This window comes from Chiloscyllium punctatum, chromosome 3, assembly GCF_047496795.1.
Source record: "Chiloscyllium punctatum isolate Juve2018m chromosome 3, sChiPun1.3, whole genome shotgun sequence".
Classification (NCBI taxonomy): Eukaryota; Metazoa; Chordata; class Chondrichthyes; order Orectolobiformes; family Hemiscylliidae; genus Chiloscyllium; species Chiloscyllium punctatum.
In genome coordinates this window covers 89,278,695-89,300,652 of record NC_092741.1, presented here as the reverse complement: position 1 = coordinate 89,300,652, position 21,958 = coordinate 89,278,695, and the positions used below count along the sequence as shown (strand labels likewise).

Below are 21,958 nucleotides of genomic sequence, written 5' to 3'. Positions count from 1 at the left end.
TTTGACTCTTTAAATCTTCCAAATGAAAACCCTCTCAATATTTTTGACATCTTGAATGAGATATAATTGGATTTTCAAAATGAATAGGAGGAGTAGGCTTTTTGTTTTATTCAGCCTTCTTCATAAATGGACTGCTAGCTTCATCATTACTGCTAAATCCTTTCAATGGCCCTGTAAATGTAATTTTATAATGGTCAACTTTTGACTTTCCATGTTATAACAAAAAAAAACATTACTTGTTAATATCAAAATATTAGTTTCTATCTTAATCAAATTGCGGTTTGTCTTGTTACCTGAAAATTGAAATAAAATGGTGTGCTACTTTGAACTTCTTGGTGGGAATTGGCTAATTGGTGACGTTGTTGTTGCATGCCTGGAGATCGTTTGATTTGGTTCAAATTTAAACTGCCATAAGGAAAGGGGAACCGAATGCCACAGAGACTGTACTGGGAAACTTTCTTCAAGTCAGGGGCAAGTGTATTTGATTCACTACTGATTGAAAAAATTGAGCCCATAAATATGGGAGCTTCCTGATAGCCCCCTTTTCTTGATCTGATTCTGTGATTTCAAAGTAAGATTGCTGTGTCACCAAACAGAGTTATGTAAATAAAATTGCATCATTAAAACACTTCAAGTTGGCATTTGATTTTCATCATTTAAAGACATTCACCTTATGCTGCTTACTATGTTAATTAATGCTTAATTAAGGAAATTTTACTTATCAAAATTAATTTCATTAAATATTGAACTAAAATGTTTATGTTGAAAATCAGTTAGCTTTATAATCTTTTATCATAGTATCCTATAGTTTAGAGCATAGAAAGAAGCCATTTCACTCATTGTGGCTGTGGCATTGTTTGCTGAAATGTCTACTGAAATTCCATGTTCTTCCTTTATTTCTGCTCCTTGTGTAGTTGTCCATTCCAGACAACTACCTAAGTCTTCTGTAAATGACTCTTTTGACTCTGTTGCCATATAAAGTTTTTCACTCTACAATATCCTAGTTGTTTTAGAAATTTTGAGAAGGTTTCTCCGTTTCCCCAATGACTTTGCTGCTTATAGTTATATACTGAATTTCATCACCTGGTTATCCAACTAGCAATCAACGGCCACAATCATTTGCTACTTCCCCTCATAAAATATTCAAACCAATGAAAATCCAGTTAAAAAATATCCAACTTTTGAATCCAAAAGGCATTTATCTATTTATATCCTTCTTGTCACTAGACATCTGCCTTTCTATGTGGCTGTACTGGCTTACATAAATATGTTTTATTTTAAGAAAAGCCAATAAGTATGTTAAGTTGCATAAACAATAACTATTTTATACTCTATCCAACTTATGCAAGAAATTCCATTTGCAAAGTATGGCTATCTGTCTTCTCACCATATGTATCAATCCAATGCATGTTGTTGATTTTTAAAAATCAATTTCTGTCAAACTCATTTTTAGAATATATGCATACAAATCCTGATGATCATATTGAACTTTCCCATAACAACTAGGGAATATACCAATGTGCTACAAATAGTTAAAGACTAACATAAATTAGTATTAGAAATTAGGGGGAGAAATAGCTAAGAATTTTGTCGTTCACTGTTCAAGAATTTGTTATATATTGGCAAAATTGACAGAAAGAAATGATAATTATTTTTGGTGGTATTTAAATGCATCAATACAGTTGCAAGGTTAATTAAGAAGTAAAACATTGTTCATTTAGAAAATGTCAGCTGATTCAAAATCGTTAGAACATTGTTTTAGCCAGTGACTAATTTCAAGCTAATCAACTGATCATCAATATTGACCTTTTGTTTGACATGATCATCCACAGGGCATTGCTATAATTGATGTGGCTTAAGTGGCTTTGTTATTTTTAATATCTAGAATGCCCATTATTTCATTGACATAAATATTTCTGTGCAAAACAGCTTACTTGAATCGAAGTTATTCTGCTCAAATGTGTATTGTTTTTCTTATATGTGGATGTATTTTTAATTTTTCTCTTGTTGAGATGGATTCATAGCAAAGACAAATTAGTAATTCTGATGCATTATATGGTGCATGTAAGAAATGTGTAATTAATTTTTTATTCATTTACTTTAATGACTGATATCTGGAACATAATTATCCACTTTCCATGCTGAACCCATTATTTCTATTTTATTTGCAAGCACTTAATTGCATGAAATGTAAGATTAATTTTTGCATGATTTGTTTGCAGTAAAATGCTAACCAAAGATGATCATTATCAAAAACAACTAGCATTTGCTTTGTTGATTGTAACTGATTCCACACTTCTATTCACCAATAATTCTTTCTTCACTGTCTGATTTGCTTGCCAGGAGGAGCTACTATTCTTATTCTTATTACCTGTAAGTAGCCAATAGAAGCAAGTCTATTGTTATTTTAAACTTAATGGGGTATTTGGGTACAAATGGTAAGTTTTGACACAAATGATCCTGTTCTAAATCCAATTGGCTGTTAAGAAATATTATATACAGAAAAGAGGTCCTATTTTAAATATGTAGTTTAATTTAAAAGTGAAGACCCCAAAATATTTTTAGCAAGTTCAATAAGTATCAGTAGCTGACAAATAATTTTGACTTTTTAGAGTTGAAATTTAACTTGAAACATCAATTTTCCGTTATTTCAGTCCAAAATGTCAAAATGATCCACTCATTGATCATTTAATTAGAATCAGTCTCATAACCTCTCTGTTTCAGCTGCAATCAACATTCAATGTCAATGTGTATAAAATGGCAGGGTCGCCACTTGTACCTCATTAAGAACTGTTAAATTTACTGGATGACATTTTTATGACAACAAACTCTAATAAATGCGATGACTTACTCTTGTCAGCGCGTAGTGTAATGCTTACTTTTACATGGTGCGCATAAATACTTTTAAAGTAATGGAAACAATTTACAAGTCAATGACAGTGGGGAATTTCCTCATGAAATATGGTCATTCTGAGTGTCCAAACGTAGACTCAGTAGTGACCTTCCAACAGGCTAGTGTTTAAAATAGAATGGGAAAAGAGAACTAAAGATTTATTGTGGAATTATAAGATTATGCTGTCCTCAAAATCAAGAATTTTGCAAGTTAGCAAAACTCTGCACAAGCAAAATAAAGATGCAATAGGTTCCATCAAACAAATACTGCTCAAAAATCTTTATCAATAGCAGCCTTCTATCTTGTAGGCTGAGGGTTTGTATCCCAATGGTGGCCTCTTTGCTGCTGAGGAAGAAACTAGGCTAAGAAGATGCATGATTCGTTGACCTCTGTTTCCTCTGGGCTCGATTAATGACCATCTACCCTTTTTTTGTTTCTGCACTGTTCTTTAGACATACTTCCAACTGGTCAGTTTCTAGAGATCAAGGCCATCAACAACTGTAGTTGTCTTTGTAGTGAAGGTAAAGTTGTCAAGTAAATTGTGACACCCATGGCCAATTCAATTTGGGAAATCTTTAGATATAGGGTCATCATACATCCAGAGAATGTGGTCAAGTGAGTGCAGACATCATTGCTGAGCAACATGTGCTGATGGAACTGGCACATTCTGGTACCTCTAAGTTTGTGGTATTCTTCTGATCAGAGATGTCATGGATACATCTGAGATAGCACGGAGAGAAACGATTTGTTCTGGAAGGAAGTATCAGCTACACAAAACTTGTGGTGATACCAAAGCTCAAGTAATATCTGCCCATTCTCATTTTTTTCCAGACCAGGATGCCTGAGACAGAAGGTCTTAAGGTCACTCTTATATTGAAATCTCCCAGTAGGTAAAGATGTTCTGACTGAAGGTTTCAGCTGATGGCATCCAGATTCTCTATGAAGTGAACTTTGAGCTTCTATAACAGACTGAGCATGGGGCCATGAGGTTAACTGCTCCCGTTTGAGTTGAGATCCAAATTGGAGTGTACCATTATCGAAAGTAGAAATTTTGTAAAAGCCACGAGGAATCCGTTTTCCATTGTGGCCATGAGGATGCACAGCTCAAGACTTGGTGAACAGGTTGTGTACTGACAGGGAGGCTCTTGGTTCTTCTTCAAACTGCTCCGAGCTGGGAACTGGACTAAGAATGAGAAGCAAAGTAGCACATCAAATCAGAAAGCATGTGAACTCTCTTCACATATGTCACATTGACCTGAATACAACCTTTAATTAATTATAAAACTTAAGGTTCTTCTCAGCAAAGCATGTTTGGTTTCACAATATCATCTGCATCATGATTTTCTTTCTCTATCCCCTCTGTAGTGCTTGCACCACTGCTTTGTGTATGTTCCTCAGCTTTTCCATTTAAGAGTTTTGTTTTGTTAAATATTGAAAACTGGCTGCTCTCATTCAATCTCAAATAGATACTAAATTGTTTTGTTTTGTCTGGGGAGAGGATGCGTAGGAAGTACTTGGCTGGAAACAAAACAGTGCAATTGAAATATGCCACATGTTCTCTGGAGTCCTGCAGAGAGATTGTCAGTAGTTTGAACAGAGAATTGAATTACTGAAAATAAATTTTCATTTGAAATCTTGACATGCATAGATATCATTGTATTGTCTTTTGGTTTTTGTGTCAAAGCTTATGAATTTGGCCTCTTACTCTTGACATCTGTTATTTTAGTGTATGCTAAGTGTGAAGTGCAAAAATCAATGAAAGATCTGAGGAACTGTCATTTATTTTAGTTTGAACAATGCACATTGATGTAATCTGAGTGTCTTATTGTGAATAATGCCCTCTACAACACTTTGTAAAGTTTCCATTATCCCACACATAACGTTTGATTGCTTGAATGATAGTTTACAAAAATAGCTGATCAGTTTGTAAAGTGGTAAAGGAATGCATGAAGAAGTAATACTTTTAAGTTGATAGTTACAATTGTAAAATTATTCTGTTCAAGCCCTGTCATTATCCAAAATAATCTTGTGGATCCATGCAAATAACACCAATTGTATGTTAACTTAGCAGACTCATCATCTCCAAGGGAGTTAACTTGTTTATAGAATCACATTTATCATTCAGTAATCAAATCACTCACTCCATTAATTAGATCACTGATGGGCACTGTCAAACAGCTACCAGCATCAACATAAAATTTCCTATTGCCCACAAATGAAATCACAAGCAGCATTGGAAGCTGTCAAAATTACAGAAATTATATTCCACACATTTTTCATATTAAAGTAACATCTGATAATTTGTTGAAAAAGAAACATTTCAGTTGAAATAATTTCATGGAACTAAAATTTAGATATCTATTTATTGCATGGCAGCAATTTAAGATCTAATGGTCTTTGGGCAGTCTTTGCTCAATTTAGCTCAAAATCAAAGATCTTTCAAACATAAACGAACTGGACAATATGTGGCCACACCATTCCCAATTCTAATAACCAGATGTAACTAACTCCTGTCCTTCCATTTGTGCAAAGAACGTGTTGACCTAGATCCCTACCGAAGTTGAGATTGATACGCTTTTGTTTGTTGAAATTATGAAGGGATATATAATAAGTGCTGAGTGTTGAGGTGCAGATCAACCATGATGTAATGAAAAAGCAGTACTGCCTTGAGAGGCTAAATGGACTAGTCATGCTGCTATGTAAATTAACCCTTTAGATATGCAATTTTGGAGTTGTGGTTTTGTATCATCTGCAAAAAGATTACGCTCACCAGTGCTAATATATCTACATGCTGTGAAATTTGGAAAAACAAGTTACTTTGTTGATAAGTAATTCACTGTGTAAAACATCTGAGCAGTAATTGAATTCTTTTATCATGCAATTCAAAAATAAATGCAGACTAGTATTTGAACAGTTCCTTCCATTGTCAGCTGTGGCTCAATGGGTAACATTTTGCTCTCTTGAGTCAGAAGGTTAAGGGTTCAAGCCCCAATCCAGCATGTTAACTCAAAATAAGTCTAAAACTCCAATGATGTACTGAGAGAGCGTTGCACTATCAGAAGTGCTGTCTTTCACGAGATGTTAAAGAGCTCAGGTCCACCCTCAGGTAGAGTAAATGACCCTGTCACACTATTTTCTTAAAAAAGGGAAGTGTCCTCTCGTCTTATGGCCAATGTGTATCCCTTAATCACAGCAACAGATCAATTGAATATAATCATATTTCTGCAAAAGATATATGCAAGTCTTTTTCTTATGACCGCAGAATATCGAAAGCACTTGGCAACTAATTAGATAGATAGTCATTTTTTTTAAAATGTAGTTTCCTCTCTAAAAGTTTCCTTATCTCGCAAAGTATATCAAGTCTTTGTGTTAAACCTAAATATTTACCATACTGAAACTGTGCATAAAAGCTGTTTAATTATTTGCTTTTGTGGATTGCAGTAAGCTTGCAAAGAAACGTAAAGACGCAGTAGGGAATGCTCGCCAAGAGATGACTCATATGGTGAATGCAATGGACAGGAGCTACGCTGATCAAAGCACACTTCATGCTGATGAGCCGCTGTCAATCAATTTTATGGACTCTCACAACTTCAGTCCTAGATGTAAGTATTATATGTTTCACTATTATTGTTGTAAAACATATCTTTGAAAAGTTAGATGGAGATCACCTCAGGGCATTTAAAACGATAAAAGGTATAGACATGTATTTTTTTAAGAAGCACAAAAAACAACATTAATGTTCAGTTAGCAAAAGACTAGACTAGCACTCATGAATTCTCAAAAAATATAGTTACGTCAGCTGAAAAGTGAGGCCAGTTACATTAGGTATCTTACCAATCTGGCAAATTCAGAAAATCGAGTGGAGTCAAATCAAGGGGTCAGAGAGGGTATGCACACCAGATTTCAGGCAACATGAATATTGGGAATCCTGCCCTTCCCAGGACATGATTCTGATGTGTAGACCAGGATTGCGTATTCCAGCACCAACCCAGCAATTGGCAGGATGGGACTACTTTAACATGTGATTTACCACCATGTTACGGGATTAAAGGGTTTGAGTTCTGTGGAGAGGCTGGATAGGCTTGAACCTTTTTCACAGGAGCATTGGAGGCTGAGGGGTAACCTTATAGAGATTTATATGATCATGAGGAGCATGGGTAAAGTGAATGACAAAGGTCTTTTCCCTAGGATGAGGGAGTTCAAAACTGGGGGACGTTTTTTAAGGTGAGAGGAGAAAGATTTAAAAGGGACATATAGAGGGTGGTTCGTATGTGGGATGAACTGCCAGAGGAACTGGTAGATACAGGTACAATTACAATACTTAAAAGGCATTTGGATAAGTACGTGAATAGGTAAGGTTTAGATGGATATGGGCCAAATGGAGACAAGAGGGATTAGTCTAGTTTGGGAAAAGTAGTTGGTGTGAACAAGTAGGACGAAAGGTTCTGTTTCCGTGCTGTATGACTGTAAGCACAGGTAAAATTAAGTTCTGATATCTGATGCCCAATTGCTGCAACAACCAGAAAGTCAAAAGCCTGTTTGCCATAGACAGTGGGTGTCTAGGACCCCCAAATTCCCATTGAAGCTGACCAGTATATACTCCTTATTCTTCAAAGGTCCAACAACCTACCTTCCCTGAGCACATAACCCCAAGCCCCCCCTGCAGTGTACCAATTTCCAACTCAATTCACTGGTGAGCCAGTGGGAAGTGAGAACTCCAGCAAAGGAAATCCCATTACTTGTACTGTGTGAAGTTAGCAACTTTCATTTCCTCGTTTGCTGACTTCTGTTGATGCCATGAATGATGTCTAGTCTATTTTCGGAGTTATTAAATGCTGCACAAATACGTTGTTCCTGTTACTATGACATCTTATCTGACAGACAGTAAAAAAATGTGATAAATTAGATTTACCTTTCTTCTTTTCTGGTTGGACATGAGAAAAAAATTTGTATTCATATGCCTAGAATATCCTGGGGGCCTAAAAAACCAATGGATTTCATTTTAAAGAGCAGTGGAAGCTGATGCATCATCTAATTTGTACACAATAAGATCTTAAAAATGGCATTGAGGAGCTTTATTTGTACTTCAATGGATGTAACTGAAACCATACCATCTTTTGCATCTAGTTGAAATGGCACATCTGAAAGACAAATTGTGGAGTGTGTAATTTCTGGTGCCTCACTCACGTCAGGTGGTCCGTTTGGTTTTGTTTTATTCCTTTGAGGATTTTTAGTGGTTAGGTGCAACTGAGGGGCTTGCTAGACCATTTCAGAGGGCAGTCAGGAATCAACATTTCTGTGGGAGACCAATCAGCTTATTGGGCCATTTGACCTATCTTGTCTGGATTGGCTGTCCAAATGAGCCCTGTGAATTAATGCCTTCTCCTGCTTTTTTTTTCCCCACATACCTTTGCACGCTGGATGATTTGATTTAAAAATAGAAACCGTTGACTGAAAAAAACTCTAATAAATTAGTTGACACTATTTTTTCCTGGAGCATCAGAGGCTGAGGGGTGACCTTATAAAAGTTTATAAAATCATTAGGGGCACAGATGGGGTGAATAACCAAGGTCTTTTCTCAGGGTAGCGGAGTCTAAAACTAGAGACCATAGGTTTAAGGTGAGAGGAGAAAGATTTGAAAGGGACCTAATGGGCAACCTTTTCACGCACCAGGTGGTGCGTGTATGGAATGAGCTGCCAGATGAAGTGGTGGAGGCTGGTACAATTACAACATTTAAATGGCATCTCGATTGGCATGTGGATAGGAAGGGTTTAGAGGAATATGGGCCAAATGCTGGTAAATGGGATTAGATTAGGATGTCTGGTCAGCATGGATGGGTTGGACCCAAGGGTCTGTTTCTGTGCTGTACAACTATATGACTCTATGACACGAGTTCCCTTTCATGAAGCCACGCTGACTCTGCTTGATTAGATTACGATTTTCCAAATGTTCTGCTATTACTTTCTTAATATTCACTTTAGTACTGGAAGGATGCTGTGCTTTCGGAATGCTATCTTGGTGATCAGATATAAAATTGCAGTAAAGTACCACAGGTAGATATTTAGAATCACATGCAGAATTCATCCAATGTATGAGATCGTGCTCTGTGCAAACTGGCAGTCACATTCAGTATCAAAGGGACAGACCCTTTGACCCACCAAGACTGCACTGACCCACAAAGCCTTTCTAACTAAAAACCTTTTACTTCTATGCAATTCATACCCCTGTATTCTCTGCCTATTCATGTATCTATCAAGATCAAAGTTTGGGAGAAGATTTGTAGCTCGGGTGCTCGTTGTTGTGGTTCTATTCACCGAGCTGGGAATTTGTCTTGCAAACATTTGGTCCCCTGTCTAAGTGACATCCTCAGTGCTTGGGACCCTCCTGTGAAGCGCTTCTGTGATGTTTCCTCCGGCATTTATAGTGGCCTGTCTCTGCCGCTTTCGGTTGTCAGTTCCAGCTGTCCGCTGTAGTGGCCGGTATATTGGGTCCAGGTCGATGTGTTTGTTGATAGAGTCTGTGGATGAGTGCCATGCCTCTAGGAATTCCCTGGCTGTTCTCTGTTTGGCTTGCCCTATAATGGTAGTGTTGTCCCAGTCGAATTCATGTTGCTTGTCATCTGCATGTGTGGCTACCAAGGATAGCTGGTCGTGTCGTTTCGTGTCTAGTTGGTGTTCATGGATACGGATCATTAGCTGTCTTCCTGTTTGTCCTATGTAGTGTTTTGTGCAGTCCTTGCATGGGATTTTGTACACTACATTGGTTTTACTCATGTTGGGTATCAGGTCCTTCGTTCTGGTGAGTTGTTGTCTGAGAGTGGCTGTTGGTTTGTGTGCTGTTATTAGTCCTAGTGGTCGTAGTAGTCTGGCTGTCAGTTCTGAAATGCTCCTGATGTACAGTAGTGTGGCTAGTCCTTTGGGTTGTGGCATGTCCTCGTTCCATTGTCTTTCCCTTAGGCATCTGTTGATGAAATTGCGAGGGTATCCATTTTTGGCGAATACCTTGTATAGGTGTTCCTCTTCCTCTTTTTGCAGTTCTGGTGTGCTGCAGTGTGTTGTGGCCCTTTTGAATAGTGTCCTGATGCAACTTCGTTTGTGTGTGTTGGGGTGGTTGGTTTCATAGTTTAGGACTTGGTCTGTGTGTGTGGATTTCCTGTAAACCTTTGTGGTGAATTCTCCGTTCGGTGTTCTCTGTACCATCACGTCTAGGAATGGGAGTTGGTTGTCCTTTTCTTGCTCTCTAGTGAAACAGATTCCTGTGAGAGTGGCGTTGATGATCTGGTGTGTGTTCTCTATTTCTGTGTTTTTAATTATTACAAAGGTGTCATCAACATATCTACCCAGAGTTTGGGTTGAATTTGCGGTAAGACTATTTGTTCTAACTTTTGCATTACTGCTTCTGCTATGAGCCCAGAGATGGGTGAGCCCATGGGTGTTCTGTTGATTTGTTCATATATCTGGTTGTTGAATGTGCAGTGTGTTGTGAGGCACAAGTCCAGTAGTTTAAGTATGCCGTCTTTGTTGATAGGTTCAACGTCTTGTTGTCTATTATGTCTGTCCAGCAGGTTGGCTATTGTTTCTCTGGCTAGGGTTTTGTCGATCGAGGTGAACAGTGCCGTTACATCGAATGAGACCATAGTTTCTTCCTTGTCTATGTGTATATTTCTGACGATGTCCAAGAATTCCTGTGTCGATTGTATAGATTGTCTGGATCCGCTGATCAGGTGTTTCAGTTTCTGCTGTAGTTCTTTGGCCAGTTTGTGTGATGGTGTCCCTGGTAGTGATACTATGGGTCTGAGTGGGATGTCTGGTTTGTGCACTTTAGGTGGTCCATAGAATCTGGGGGTGTTGTTGCTTTCAGGTTTCATTCTTTGTAGGTCAGACCTGGTTATCTGTCCGTTTTTTTTTGTAGATTCCTCAGTGTGTTGTTTATCCTATTGGTGAGCTGTGGGGTGGGGTCAAACTCCCTCTTTTGGTAGGTGTTGGTATCTGCAAGTAGTTGTTGTGCTTTTTGGATGTACTCTGCTTTGTCCAGGATGACCGTCATTCTGCCTTTGTCTGCTGGTAGTATGATTATGTTCTTATCGTTTCTTAGTGATTTTAGTGCTTCCCTCTCTTTGGAGTTGAGGTTATGTGTTTGTCTTTTTCTTGTTATCAGGGGTACGATACTTTGTCTCACTGTTTGTTGTGTCTTTTCTGTCAGTCCATTGTTCCTGAGTGTGCATTCTAGTGTTGCTCGGAAGTCTGCTGTCTTGGCGTCCCTGTGGTTGTAGTTGAGTCCCTTGGCCATTATTGTTCTTTCCGTGTCTGTGAGCTGTCTGTGGGAGAGGTTTTTAACCCAGGTGTGTGTTGTGGTGTCCTCTTTGTGTGTTAGTTTGGCCATTTTTTCTTTTAGTGCCATTTTTTTGCGGTGTGTTGTCCTGTTCTGTCCTATGGTGACGGCCTGTTCTATGGTCCGGGTCCATTCCTGATTGGTGATTTTTGAAATTAACGATTTTTGGCGCGCAATTTCTTGTCTGTATTTGTGAAGTCTGTTGTGAGCGTCTGTAATCATTTACTTGGATCATCCTGAATCCGTTCTGCCTGGCTGTGTCCCTGGCTTGTGGATTGTTGACTGGTGGTCTGTATCTGACACATGGTGGAAGGATTCGATTCTTTCGGCATTCGTGCAGGAACCGGAGTTGTTCGTATGTGGCGCTTAGGCGGTTGGCACAGGATTCCCATTTCCTGGCTTGTCTTAGCGTCTCTCGCCCGTAGGTGTTCAAAGTTTGGGAGAAGATTTGTAGCTCGGGTGCTCATTGTTGTGGTTCTGTTCGCCGAGCTGGAAATTTGTCTTGCAAACATTTTGTCCCCTGTCTAGGTGACATCCTCAGTGCTTGCCTTTCTCTTAGGCATCTGTTGATGAAATTGTGAAGGTATCCGTTTTTGGCGAATACCTTGTATAGGTGTTCCTCTTCCTCTTTTTGCAGAATTCTTCTTTTGTGGAGAATTCACCACAAAGGTTTACAGGAAATCCACACACACAGACCAAGTCCTAAACTATGAAAGCAACCACCCCAACACACACAAACGAAATTGCATCAAGACACTATTCAAAAGGGCCACAACACACTGCAGCACACTAGAACTGCAAAAAGAGGAAGAGAAACACCTATACAAGGTATTCGCCAAAAATGGATACCCTCGCAATTTCATCAACAGATGCCTAAGAGAAAGACAACGGAACGAGCACATGCCGCAACCCAAAGGACTAGCCACACTACCATACATCAGGAGCATTTCCGAACTGACAGCCAGACTACTACGACCACTAGGACTAATAACAGCACACAAACCAACAGCCACTCTCGGACAACAACTCACCAGAACGAAGGTCCCGATACCCAACATGAGCAAAACCAATGTAGTGTACAAAATCCCATGCAAGGACTGCACAAAACACTACATCGGACAAACAGGAAGACAGCTAATGATCCGTATCCATGAACACCAATTAGCCACGAAACGACACGACCAGCTATCCTTGGTAGCCACACATGCAGATGTCAAGCAATATGAATTCGACTGGGACAACACTACTATTATAGGACAAGCCAAACAGAGAATGGCCAGGGAATTCCTAGAGGCATGGCACTCATCCACAGACTCTATCAACAAACACATCGACCTGGACCCAATATACCTGCCACTACAGCGGACAGCTGGAACTGACAACCGGAAGCGGCAGAAAAAGGCCACTATAAATGCCAGAGGAGCATCAAAGAAGCGCTTCACAGGAGGCTCCCAAGCGCTGAGGATGTCACCTAGACAGGGGATGGAACGTTTGCAAGACAAATTCCCAGCTCGGCGAACAGAACCACAACATATCTATCAAGATGCCTCTTAAGCATTTCTATTTTATCCACCTCCAGCACCACCTCTGGCAGCTCATTCCAGGCACTTAACATCTCTGTGTAAAAAAAAACACATGACTCTCACATCGCCTTTAACACACACATCCCCGCTGCCTCCACCCCCTCTTTCACCCCCCCCCCCCCCCCCGCCCCTTGCCTTTTACCTTGAGGCTATGTTCCACAGAAATTGAGATTTCTACCCTGGCGATTCTTTTTGTGCTTCTCATAGATTTGTTAACCTCTATCATGTCGCCCCTTTTCCTTCAAGGTTTAAGTGAAAGCAAACCAAGTTTGGCCAGTCTCTCCTCATAGCTAATATCGTACAAACCAGGCAAAAGTCCTTTAAAAAAACATTTCTGTAGCCTCTGTATGGTGTACACAATATTCCAACTGTTGCCCAACTAAAGTTCTATACATCTGCAACATGACTTGTCAACTTTTGTACTGTGTGCCCTGACTAATGGAGGCAAACATGCCATATGCAGCCTTGATGATCTTATCCATTGTGTTGCCACTTTCAGGGAACTGTGAAACTATATGCCTCAATCCTTCTTTCAGTTGATGCTAGCAAGGCTTCTGCCATTTGATGTATTCTTCCCTCCTGCATTAGAGCTCTCAAAATACATCACCTTGCATTCGTCTGGATTAAATTCCATCTTCTATTTCACTGCCCAAATCTCAAACCTATTTGTATTTTCTGTCAATCCACTTCAATATCCACAGCTCCCCTAATCTTTGTGTTGTCTGCAAATGTACTAATCAGGGCATCTACAGTCTGCTCCAAATCAATTGTATATTACAAACAACGGGGGACTCAGCACTGATCCCTTCAGAACACTACTGGTCATAGACCTTCAGTCAGAACCTTTCCACTGCTGCTGTCTGTTTTCTATAATGAAGTTAGTTCTGAATTCATCTTATCAGCTCACCGTGGATCTCACATGACTTCAAATTTTGTATTAGCATGTTTTGTGTAATAAACATTTCACTTTAGTTAAAAGTAAATTTGCAACTTTGTGTGAACGTACTCAGTGTCTGACCACCACAGTAACCAAATTGCAAAAAATAAAATACATGGACATTCACACTCTGGATTCTGCCTTGACCAGGATTATCATCAGCTGAATCATAATACAATCTCAGAAACTGTGTTGCATTTGACTATGTGGTTAGAGCACAGGGACCTTCTCAAAGGCCTTGATTTTGCATTTCGAGTGTGAGGTGGTTGTGCAACTGGCAATAACTGGTTTGTTCTAAAGATGCTAGAGTCAGGAAAAAAATGTATTGGTGCACATAAAGGTTAAATGATGTTGCTCACCCTGTCAATTTAATTTCTTCATACTATTTCAAGCTAGGAGAGCAGTAACCAACTCACGACAAGTTTTTTAAAAATCTACACACAAATAAAAAATCTACACACAAATAAAAGTTCTTGCAGCCCAGCTGCTCCTTGTACCCAAAGCCACATTTAAAGTCCCAGTTCCATGTCAAATTGTTAATCTTAGTAAACATAGAAATTGAGAAGCTAAACTTTCTAAAGTGCCTTTGAATTAGGAGAGCAGAATTAATGAGATGTGTGCTACTGATCCCTTCAAACTACAAAAATGGTGTGCTTATGTAAATGTTAGGTGAGAATAGAATCAAGTTTTGTTGAGATGTCACCTGGTATTGAATAGTCTATCTGCCCACTGTGAAGGTACAAATAAGAAGAGTTGCTATTTGGTTGAGATACAAAACTCCTGTTGGTGCCTTCACAATAGCCCATACCTTCAGAGAAGAGGATAGCAAATTGAGTAATGGGGAAGAAAATTTCAAGTTAAAGTACTAAAAATTGCATTTTCTTATTCCATTGTCTTTTAAATCATCTTCTCTTACTCTTTGAAATTAATTTGAATATGTTACTCCTACGTAGTTCTTTTCCCGCCTGCCTGCCAACTTTCTGTTCAATAGTGGAAAAATAAGTGTACAAGTCATTGAAAGGAGAGATGTTCTGTAAATGCTCTTACCCCATAGTTAAATGCAACACTGTTTCTGAGACTGTGTTATGACTCAACTGATGATAATCCTGGTCAAGGTAGAATCCAGAGTGGTATTGTCCATGTATTTTATCTTTTGCAGTTTGGTTACTGTGGTGGTCAGATACTGAGTATCTTCACACAAAGCTGCAAATATACTTTTAACAAAAGATGAAACGTTTATTACACAAAAGAAACAAAAACAAAACTATATTTATGTGAAAATTTAGAAAGGTCTTTCAAGAAACAACAAACAGAATCAACATTTCTTTTTCCTCAGCAATATCCTTTGCAGATATTCAATCTTGGTAAAGTGTCACTCTTCACTCTTAAATATTTTCCTCAACTGCTGAGGTCACAAGCATTTCCTTTCTGCATATCCATCAGACATGATTCTCTCAGTCTCTTCCCAAGTCACATGCAGGTTAATTCACTGAAATTCCACTGCCTTGGCCTACTTTGAGATTGCTGAACTGCACATCTGCCGGTAGAGGTCTTCTGAACTGAGTCTGCTTCTGACCACTCCATCTGTGTTTTAAAAGCTCAACTTAGGAAACACTTCAGCTATCTCACCACCTAACGTATCTCATCATTTTACTTGAGTCACATAATTTTGACCCACGGTTTAAAAAATACTTTCTGATCATTAAAAATAAAGTTATCTTCATAGAACTGAAATGAAAATCCATTTATCTCTATTTTAGAACCCAAGTATCCAAATAATATATTATAAATCACAATCACAATCACAATTGTATTATATGTTCTTTCCATCATTAATAAAAATGTATAAAATGAGAATGAGTCTTCTCTCATTCTTGTTTGCAATTAAAACTGCATTTAATGATTGAGGAATGCATTAGTTTGTCTTGTATTTTGAAAGGGATCCATTTGATTGACATTTGCCTGTTTTTACTAACAAGTTCCGTTACTGATGTTTTGTCCCATGGTTAGATGATATGAGTGGTTTCATTAAGTATCTAACTTAATTATAGGAATATTGGACAATGACACTTGCTTGCTATATCTCACTATTCAGACACTATAGTTGTTTCTGTAATTACAGAAAATTAAATTGTAATTAATGGTGCTTCATGTAGATGAGAATTTCGCAGCTTCATATTATCGAACGGAATATTTATTGTGGTTTAATCTGATCTCTTTAAATGATTACGTGATATTACAAATCAATTACTCAACAAGACAACAATTAAAGATAACAATGTAATTAATTTATTAGCATCAATATTAAAACAAAAATGTGGAATCCTTGAAATTAAAGTGAGTTTTCTCACTTCTGTCACTTTCTTCAAGCAATTAAAACAAAACCTGAAACCGAAAGTTGGTTATGCTACTGCAGCCATAATAATTCTTTAGCTAATCTGTCTGGCAGTGCATACCTGTCGAGTTTCTAAATCATCCAGGTAATTGACAATCCGTCTGAATCCCATTAAAAGTCTGCGTTTATTTTTGTGCTACTGCTTTTTAATAGAAACAGCATATTAGCAGTGAGCATTTCTTATTGTGATCAATGGATGCAAGCAGCTGAGACCCTGGTCTTTTTTAACTAGCTAACATGAATATCTAAGATGATTGACCTGTGGGTTTTCTTCATACTAAATTTCAGCAATTTGAAGTAATATAATGCTTATATCTTAAAAATATAACTGATGCAGATCTGTATGCTTCATGCGATATGTTTTCCTACAGTGCCTAATGATCCGCTTGTTCCGACTGCTGTGTTAGGTGAGGACTGAACCCTATATCCTCAACTGATGCATGACTCAGTTTGTTTTGCATGTTTAATAGCTATGTAAGCATGTGGCTGTATGAATGTTTAATGGAGTAGAGAAGGAGATCTGCTGTTTTTCAGTAGGAAATAATGGGTTGATAATGGAGAAAGTAAAAGGAGAAAAAGTAACAGCAGACAAAAAGAAAGCAATACTTGTGCCAATTATAAATTTTGATCAGGCAGTAGATTTTAGAAGCACCTATGGGTACTTTAGGAATTCAACCAGAGTTGTCTTTTTTCAAAGGCGTAAACTTGTTTTAAAATCAAGTTTCGAAAAACTTTAAATTTCTTCTTGAACATTTTCTTCTCTGTGGACTTCCAGCAAACCTCAGGGTGATCTTATCCCAATTTTAAAAATTTACTTTTAGTACCCTTTCCAAACAACTATAATGTCTCTGAGTACTATTTCCTGACTTTGTACAAGCTCGTGTAGTGTAAATCCTGCTCTAAATATTTGCAAAGCTTTGTCTCAATCAGATTGTTTGCTCTAAAGATCTCCAGTGCCTTACTGGATATTTTCTGTCTTGCTGGAGTTGAAAGTACATATCTTGGTAGAATTGACACTTCATGTCTATTCACAATTAAGTTTTGATATACTGAGATAAACCTTAAGGTGAAGGATAACTCCCACTGAATATTAGCAACCTCAGTTTAATGCATTCCAATCTTTATCCCCCGTTCTTCCCTCTTTGTGCAATAACTGAGATCATCCAAGAAATTTCAGTTGACCAGAATCTTGCTTTAAGATTTAATGGGTTAGAAAGAATTCTAATTGAAATTGAGCCTGTTTTTATACAGTCTCTTGCTATCTGTCAAATTTTAGCCTGTGCATGAACTAAAGGAAGTTGCCTTTGCAAAGCCAGCTCCTATTTCATTTTCAAGAAAATACATGAGAACCGTTAAAATGAAACAAAGAACTATGGATGCTGGAAATCTGAAACAAAAGCATAAATTGCTGGAGACACTCATCGGCTCTGGCAGCATCTGTGAAGAGCAAACAAAGTTAAGATTTCAAGTCCAATGACTCTTCATCAGAGTGAAGAGATTTTGATCACATTCCTGACTTATGCCTTTTACAGTCTACGAGGAGTCAAGAGTTGAATTACCCATTTGGGAATCCCCAGCTTCTTACCAGCTCTTGCCACGTCAGTATTCATGTGGCTGCTTTGGTTCAGTAGAAAGATATATTATGCTATATTCTATGACCCATATCAACCAGTGTGAAATAGTTTCAATCCAATGTTGCTGTAAATTGGTTGGCAAGAAGAATGAGACGATGCTGTGATTTTGAGGTTCCCTCACAGACGAGCAAACGTTTCTTTTTTTTTCTCAGCCAATGCTGAACAAACCAGTTCTGGAATTGATTTTACTGCCAGTGCCCCTACCTTTGGCCAATTAGCCTCTGACTTCAAATCCCCTTCTCACTCTGCCAAGGAAATGCAGGTCCTCCTCCACTTCCACTCCTTACATCAGACATCTGGAGGAAGAACACTTCAACTTCAGCCTCGGGACCCTCTGACTTCAAAGCATCAATGTGAATTTCACCAGTTTCCTCATTTCCCTTCCTCCCACCTTATCCCAATTCCAACCTTCCAACTCGGCACCACCCTCATAACCTGTCTTACCCATCCATCTTCCTTCCCACCTACCTGCTCCACCCTCCTCTCCTATTACCTTTACCCCAACCTCCATTTACCCATCGCACTCTCAACCACATTCCCCCCGGCCTCACTCCCTCCCATTTATCTCACCACCCCCTTGGCTCACAGCCTCATTCCCGATGAAGGGCTTTTGCTCGAAACGTCAATTCTCCTGCTCCTCGGATGCTGCCTGACCTGCTGTGGTTTTCCAGCACCACTCTTAATCTCCAAAATCTGCATTCCTGAATTTCATCCAGTTAACCTCTGGCACTAATGACCCCAGCCTTTTGAGAGGCTGCCTGTTCGCATGCTGCCTGGCTTGCTGTGTTCTTCCAGCCTCCTGCCTGTCTACTTTGGATTCGAGCATCAACAGTTCCCTCCTGCTAACAGTCAGCTTCAGGGGCCCTTATTTATTTAAGTACCTTCCTCGGCCTGAGACAGGTAGCCACTACAGTTGCAATCATACCACTGGCCAAATGGCCCAGCAGCAAGATTCCACCAGGAAGCCATTCCAGTTAAATTTCATGGCATTTTATTTACTCGCTCAGAACAGCTCCACCTACAATACCACCTGGAGACTGGGTGATCAGTCTGTCCATCAATATGAAATCATGAAGACTAGCTTTCAAAGCTCCCTTAAAGTAAATAAATTAAGAAAAGTAGGCAGTACATTTGCCACTGAATATCTGGACTCCCTAGACATGTAGAAATTTCTCTTTATTAACATGAGTAATCTGGTGAGCCCCTGCAGATCTGTAAACATGTTAATTTTACAAGTGCACAACTCCATTAATACTGAAAAATAAATATATTTAAGCACATGGATGTGATGTGCTTCTAAATCATTTTTACTGACCTATTTTTCCAGGTTAATGATGAGAATTGTGGAATCTTTTTCTCCTTGTAAGAGAAGTTAATTTCCTGATATTATTTTTCACTCCAAAAGTCTCAAATTCCAGAAGTGATCAGTTTACATTTTCTGTAGCTGGACATTATTAATTTTAAGGTGTGCTCCAAAATAGATGATGATAATTTGATTGTGTAGCAATAATGGCAAAAAGGATCAAAGCAACCTTGTGATTGATCATATTATAATGTGCGTGGTCTTGTTAGGCCTAATGACTTCCTGCATCGATGTGCTTTTGACTGTATTACACTTATTCAGCCCTCTGTTGAATTGAACAGCAAAATAATTTGTGCAGTTAATCCTTACTTGAATAATGGCTTGAAAAATTATTATTTTTTCTGTCAAACTATCTTAAGATTTTATCTTCCATGTTTTGCAAATGTTTTGCAGTTCCATTTTAATGTGCATTGTTGTGTGAGGTGCACAAGCTGTGTCTATGTTGAGCATGGCAAAAATTGTAATTGGTTTTATTTGTGTGACTCTGCTTTGACCTCTCTAGTGTTGTCATTTTGTGGTTGCATATTGCACATTTTCTATTGGTTACACGCAATGCAGAAAGTAAAATTAGGATTATATTTGAACAGTAAATGCAAAAGGGAATGGGATGCAACTGAATTCAGGGCAAAATCTTAATCATATTAGAAGATTTTTTTAAAAAACAAAAATGCTTGACTTGTCATAGTCTAAATTCCCCTCACTCTAACAGAGTAAAGCAGTTCTAATAATATAATGTGGTTCTGGAGATAGTTTCTTAAAGGACAAATGCCACGTTACAAGTAAAGTAAACTAACTGCTGAACCAAACAAATCTCGATCAGGTTTGGAATAAATTTGGGGTTTTGGGACATGAAAATGTTTTAAACATGTAAAGCAACAAGTATGGTGCATGTTAGAATTACGTGTTGATTTCAATCTGTATATTTTGATGCATTTAAGCTTTTTTAAAATATATCTATTTAAATGTTAATCATGTCTTTTCTCCTTGCTGCTCAATTCCACAAAGTACCCATTGCTGGTGAGTGTTTTGTTTTGCAGTTATAGTTTACGCAGGGTATATACTGTGATATAGGCAAATGTATGTTTGTCAATGAGTTCTGTTTTCAAAGGTGGGATTGTCAACATGGTGATGGCATGTGCAAGCACAGTATCTGAAGAAAACTGTTTGGAATAATCATTTTGGTCGATATTCAGATAGACATATTAGGAAAGAGAATCTTGAATTCACAGCATTAGTTTGTTGGAAATGTTATATTTTTGTGTTTAGTGATTACGTTGAACCACAATTTCTTTTAATAGAAATAGAAATGAATGAAACATGCCAATAGTGAAATACACATTTTCATATTCAATCCTTGTTCATTTGCCAAGAGTACATGAATTCTAACTTCTAGTATGTTGAAAAATGTTAATATGTCAGTAAAGCCAATATAATAGAACTCATTGAGACATTTTGTTCGTCTGGGCGTTGACCTCTTCGAGCCAGGAGTCGATGGTATCACCTGATTGCCTCCTCATGCTATCAACACCTCTGCAAATATATGGTTCTGAGTAAGGGTTGTTTGAGCTCGTTAGCTGTCACCAATCTGTTGTCTCGAGCTGATCTAATGACCAGTTGTAGAGGATGGATTACAGCAGAGTCTTCACAGAAGAGACGCTGTTTTTAGTTAGCAAGATGATTTACTACATGGTAGCAATAATACAATGATATTTCTAGTCAGGTACAATTACTACGATTCTTGGGAGCTTTACAGAATACATCTGCTCCCAGCAAAGGTGAATGTAGAGTTCATCTCTACCATAGACTATGTGTGACATTAGCAAATTGGGTGGAGCTGAATGTGACATGCAAGTTAATTCCTTCAGAACTTTACATTATAAAATAAGGTTAGGAAGTTGGGTTCTGGATTAATTGACTTCCAACGTTACAACTGTCAAATTTTGCACATGAAGGAGTCAATTGAATTAAGACTTAGTGTTTCCATCTGAAACTAACTTGTATTTCAGAAAGGTTTTTTCCTTTGTGTCATACAACAAATGGGCATGTTTCAAATTGCACAATACACCTTGAGTATTGGATCTTGTATATAGAGAAGTTGTGTATTTAAAAATTATCCTTATTTCCACAGATGAAAACCACACTGTCTCAGCGGAATCAAGCAGGTTATTAGATGTTCCCCGTTATCACTGTGAACCCACAGAGTCTCCATACCAAACTGGCCAGCTCCATCCAGCTATTCGTGTTGCAGACTTGCTACAGCATATCAACTTGATGAAAACATCAGAGGGCTATGGTTTCAAGGAGGAATATGAGGTAAGAAAATTAGAAAATAATCATAAATGCCTGCATTGTGAGATGATGTGCAACTTGAAACTGAGATTCTCTTATGAAACAGGCACTAGCAAGGTCAGAACCCAGTATGTAACGATACCTAACTCCAAAATTACTATTTATTCACATTGAAAACTAAATTATCCAATTTTAATTTCACAATACTGAAACATCTGTTAATGATTTGGGGTTTGGCTTAATATCTTTTCAAGTTCCATGGAGTTAATTAAACTTGTAAGTGATCTGAAGATCTTAATATTCTAGAAGTTAAACCAAATTGCCTGTAACTTGCTTCTTCCGAACAAAAAAGCTGACATGCAACAATCGCTTGTTGTGGTCCATATAAGATATGTCTTTTCTGGTTTTAGTTTTCAGTTTTCAGTTTTCCTGAAGGTGAACTAGATTCCCAGTGGTTTGGATCTTTGGGCAACTTTATTCCGATAGCTCAGACCTATGGATTTCATCAGATTCAACGAGTTTACTTTATTAA

The 21,958-nt window shown here is 38.2% G+C and overlaps 1 protein-coding gene across 7 annotated transcripts in view; it reads left to right on the top strand.

Moving 5' to 3' along the window:
- ptprk (protein tyrosine phosphatase receptor type K) overlaps positions 1 to 21,958 on the top strand; it is a 603,086-nt gene that overhangs the window by 498,361 nt on the left and 82,767 nt on the right. For 2 of the 7 annotated variants that reach the window (XM_072556024.1, XM_072556023.1), the window contains exons 15-18: positions 2,344 to 2,373; positions 6,335 to 6,495; positions 16,512 to 16,547; positions 21,266 to 21,450. In XM_072556024.1, the coding sequence (XP_072412125.1) occupies positions 2,344 to 2,373; positions 6,335 to 6,495; positions 16,512 to 16,547; positions 21,266 to 21,450 (412 nt within the window). The remainder of the gene's footprint in view (positions 1 to 2,343; positions 2,374 to 6,334; positions 6,496 to 16,511; positions 16,548 to 21,265; positions 21,451 to 21,958) is intronic. The other 5 variants (XM_072556027.1, XM_072556026.1, XM_072556029.1 and 2 more) reach the window with 3 other exon arrangements.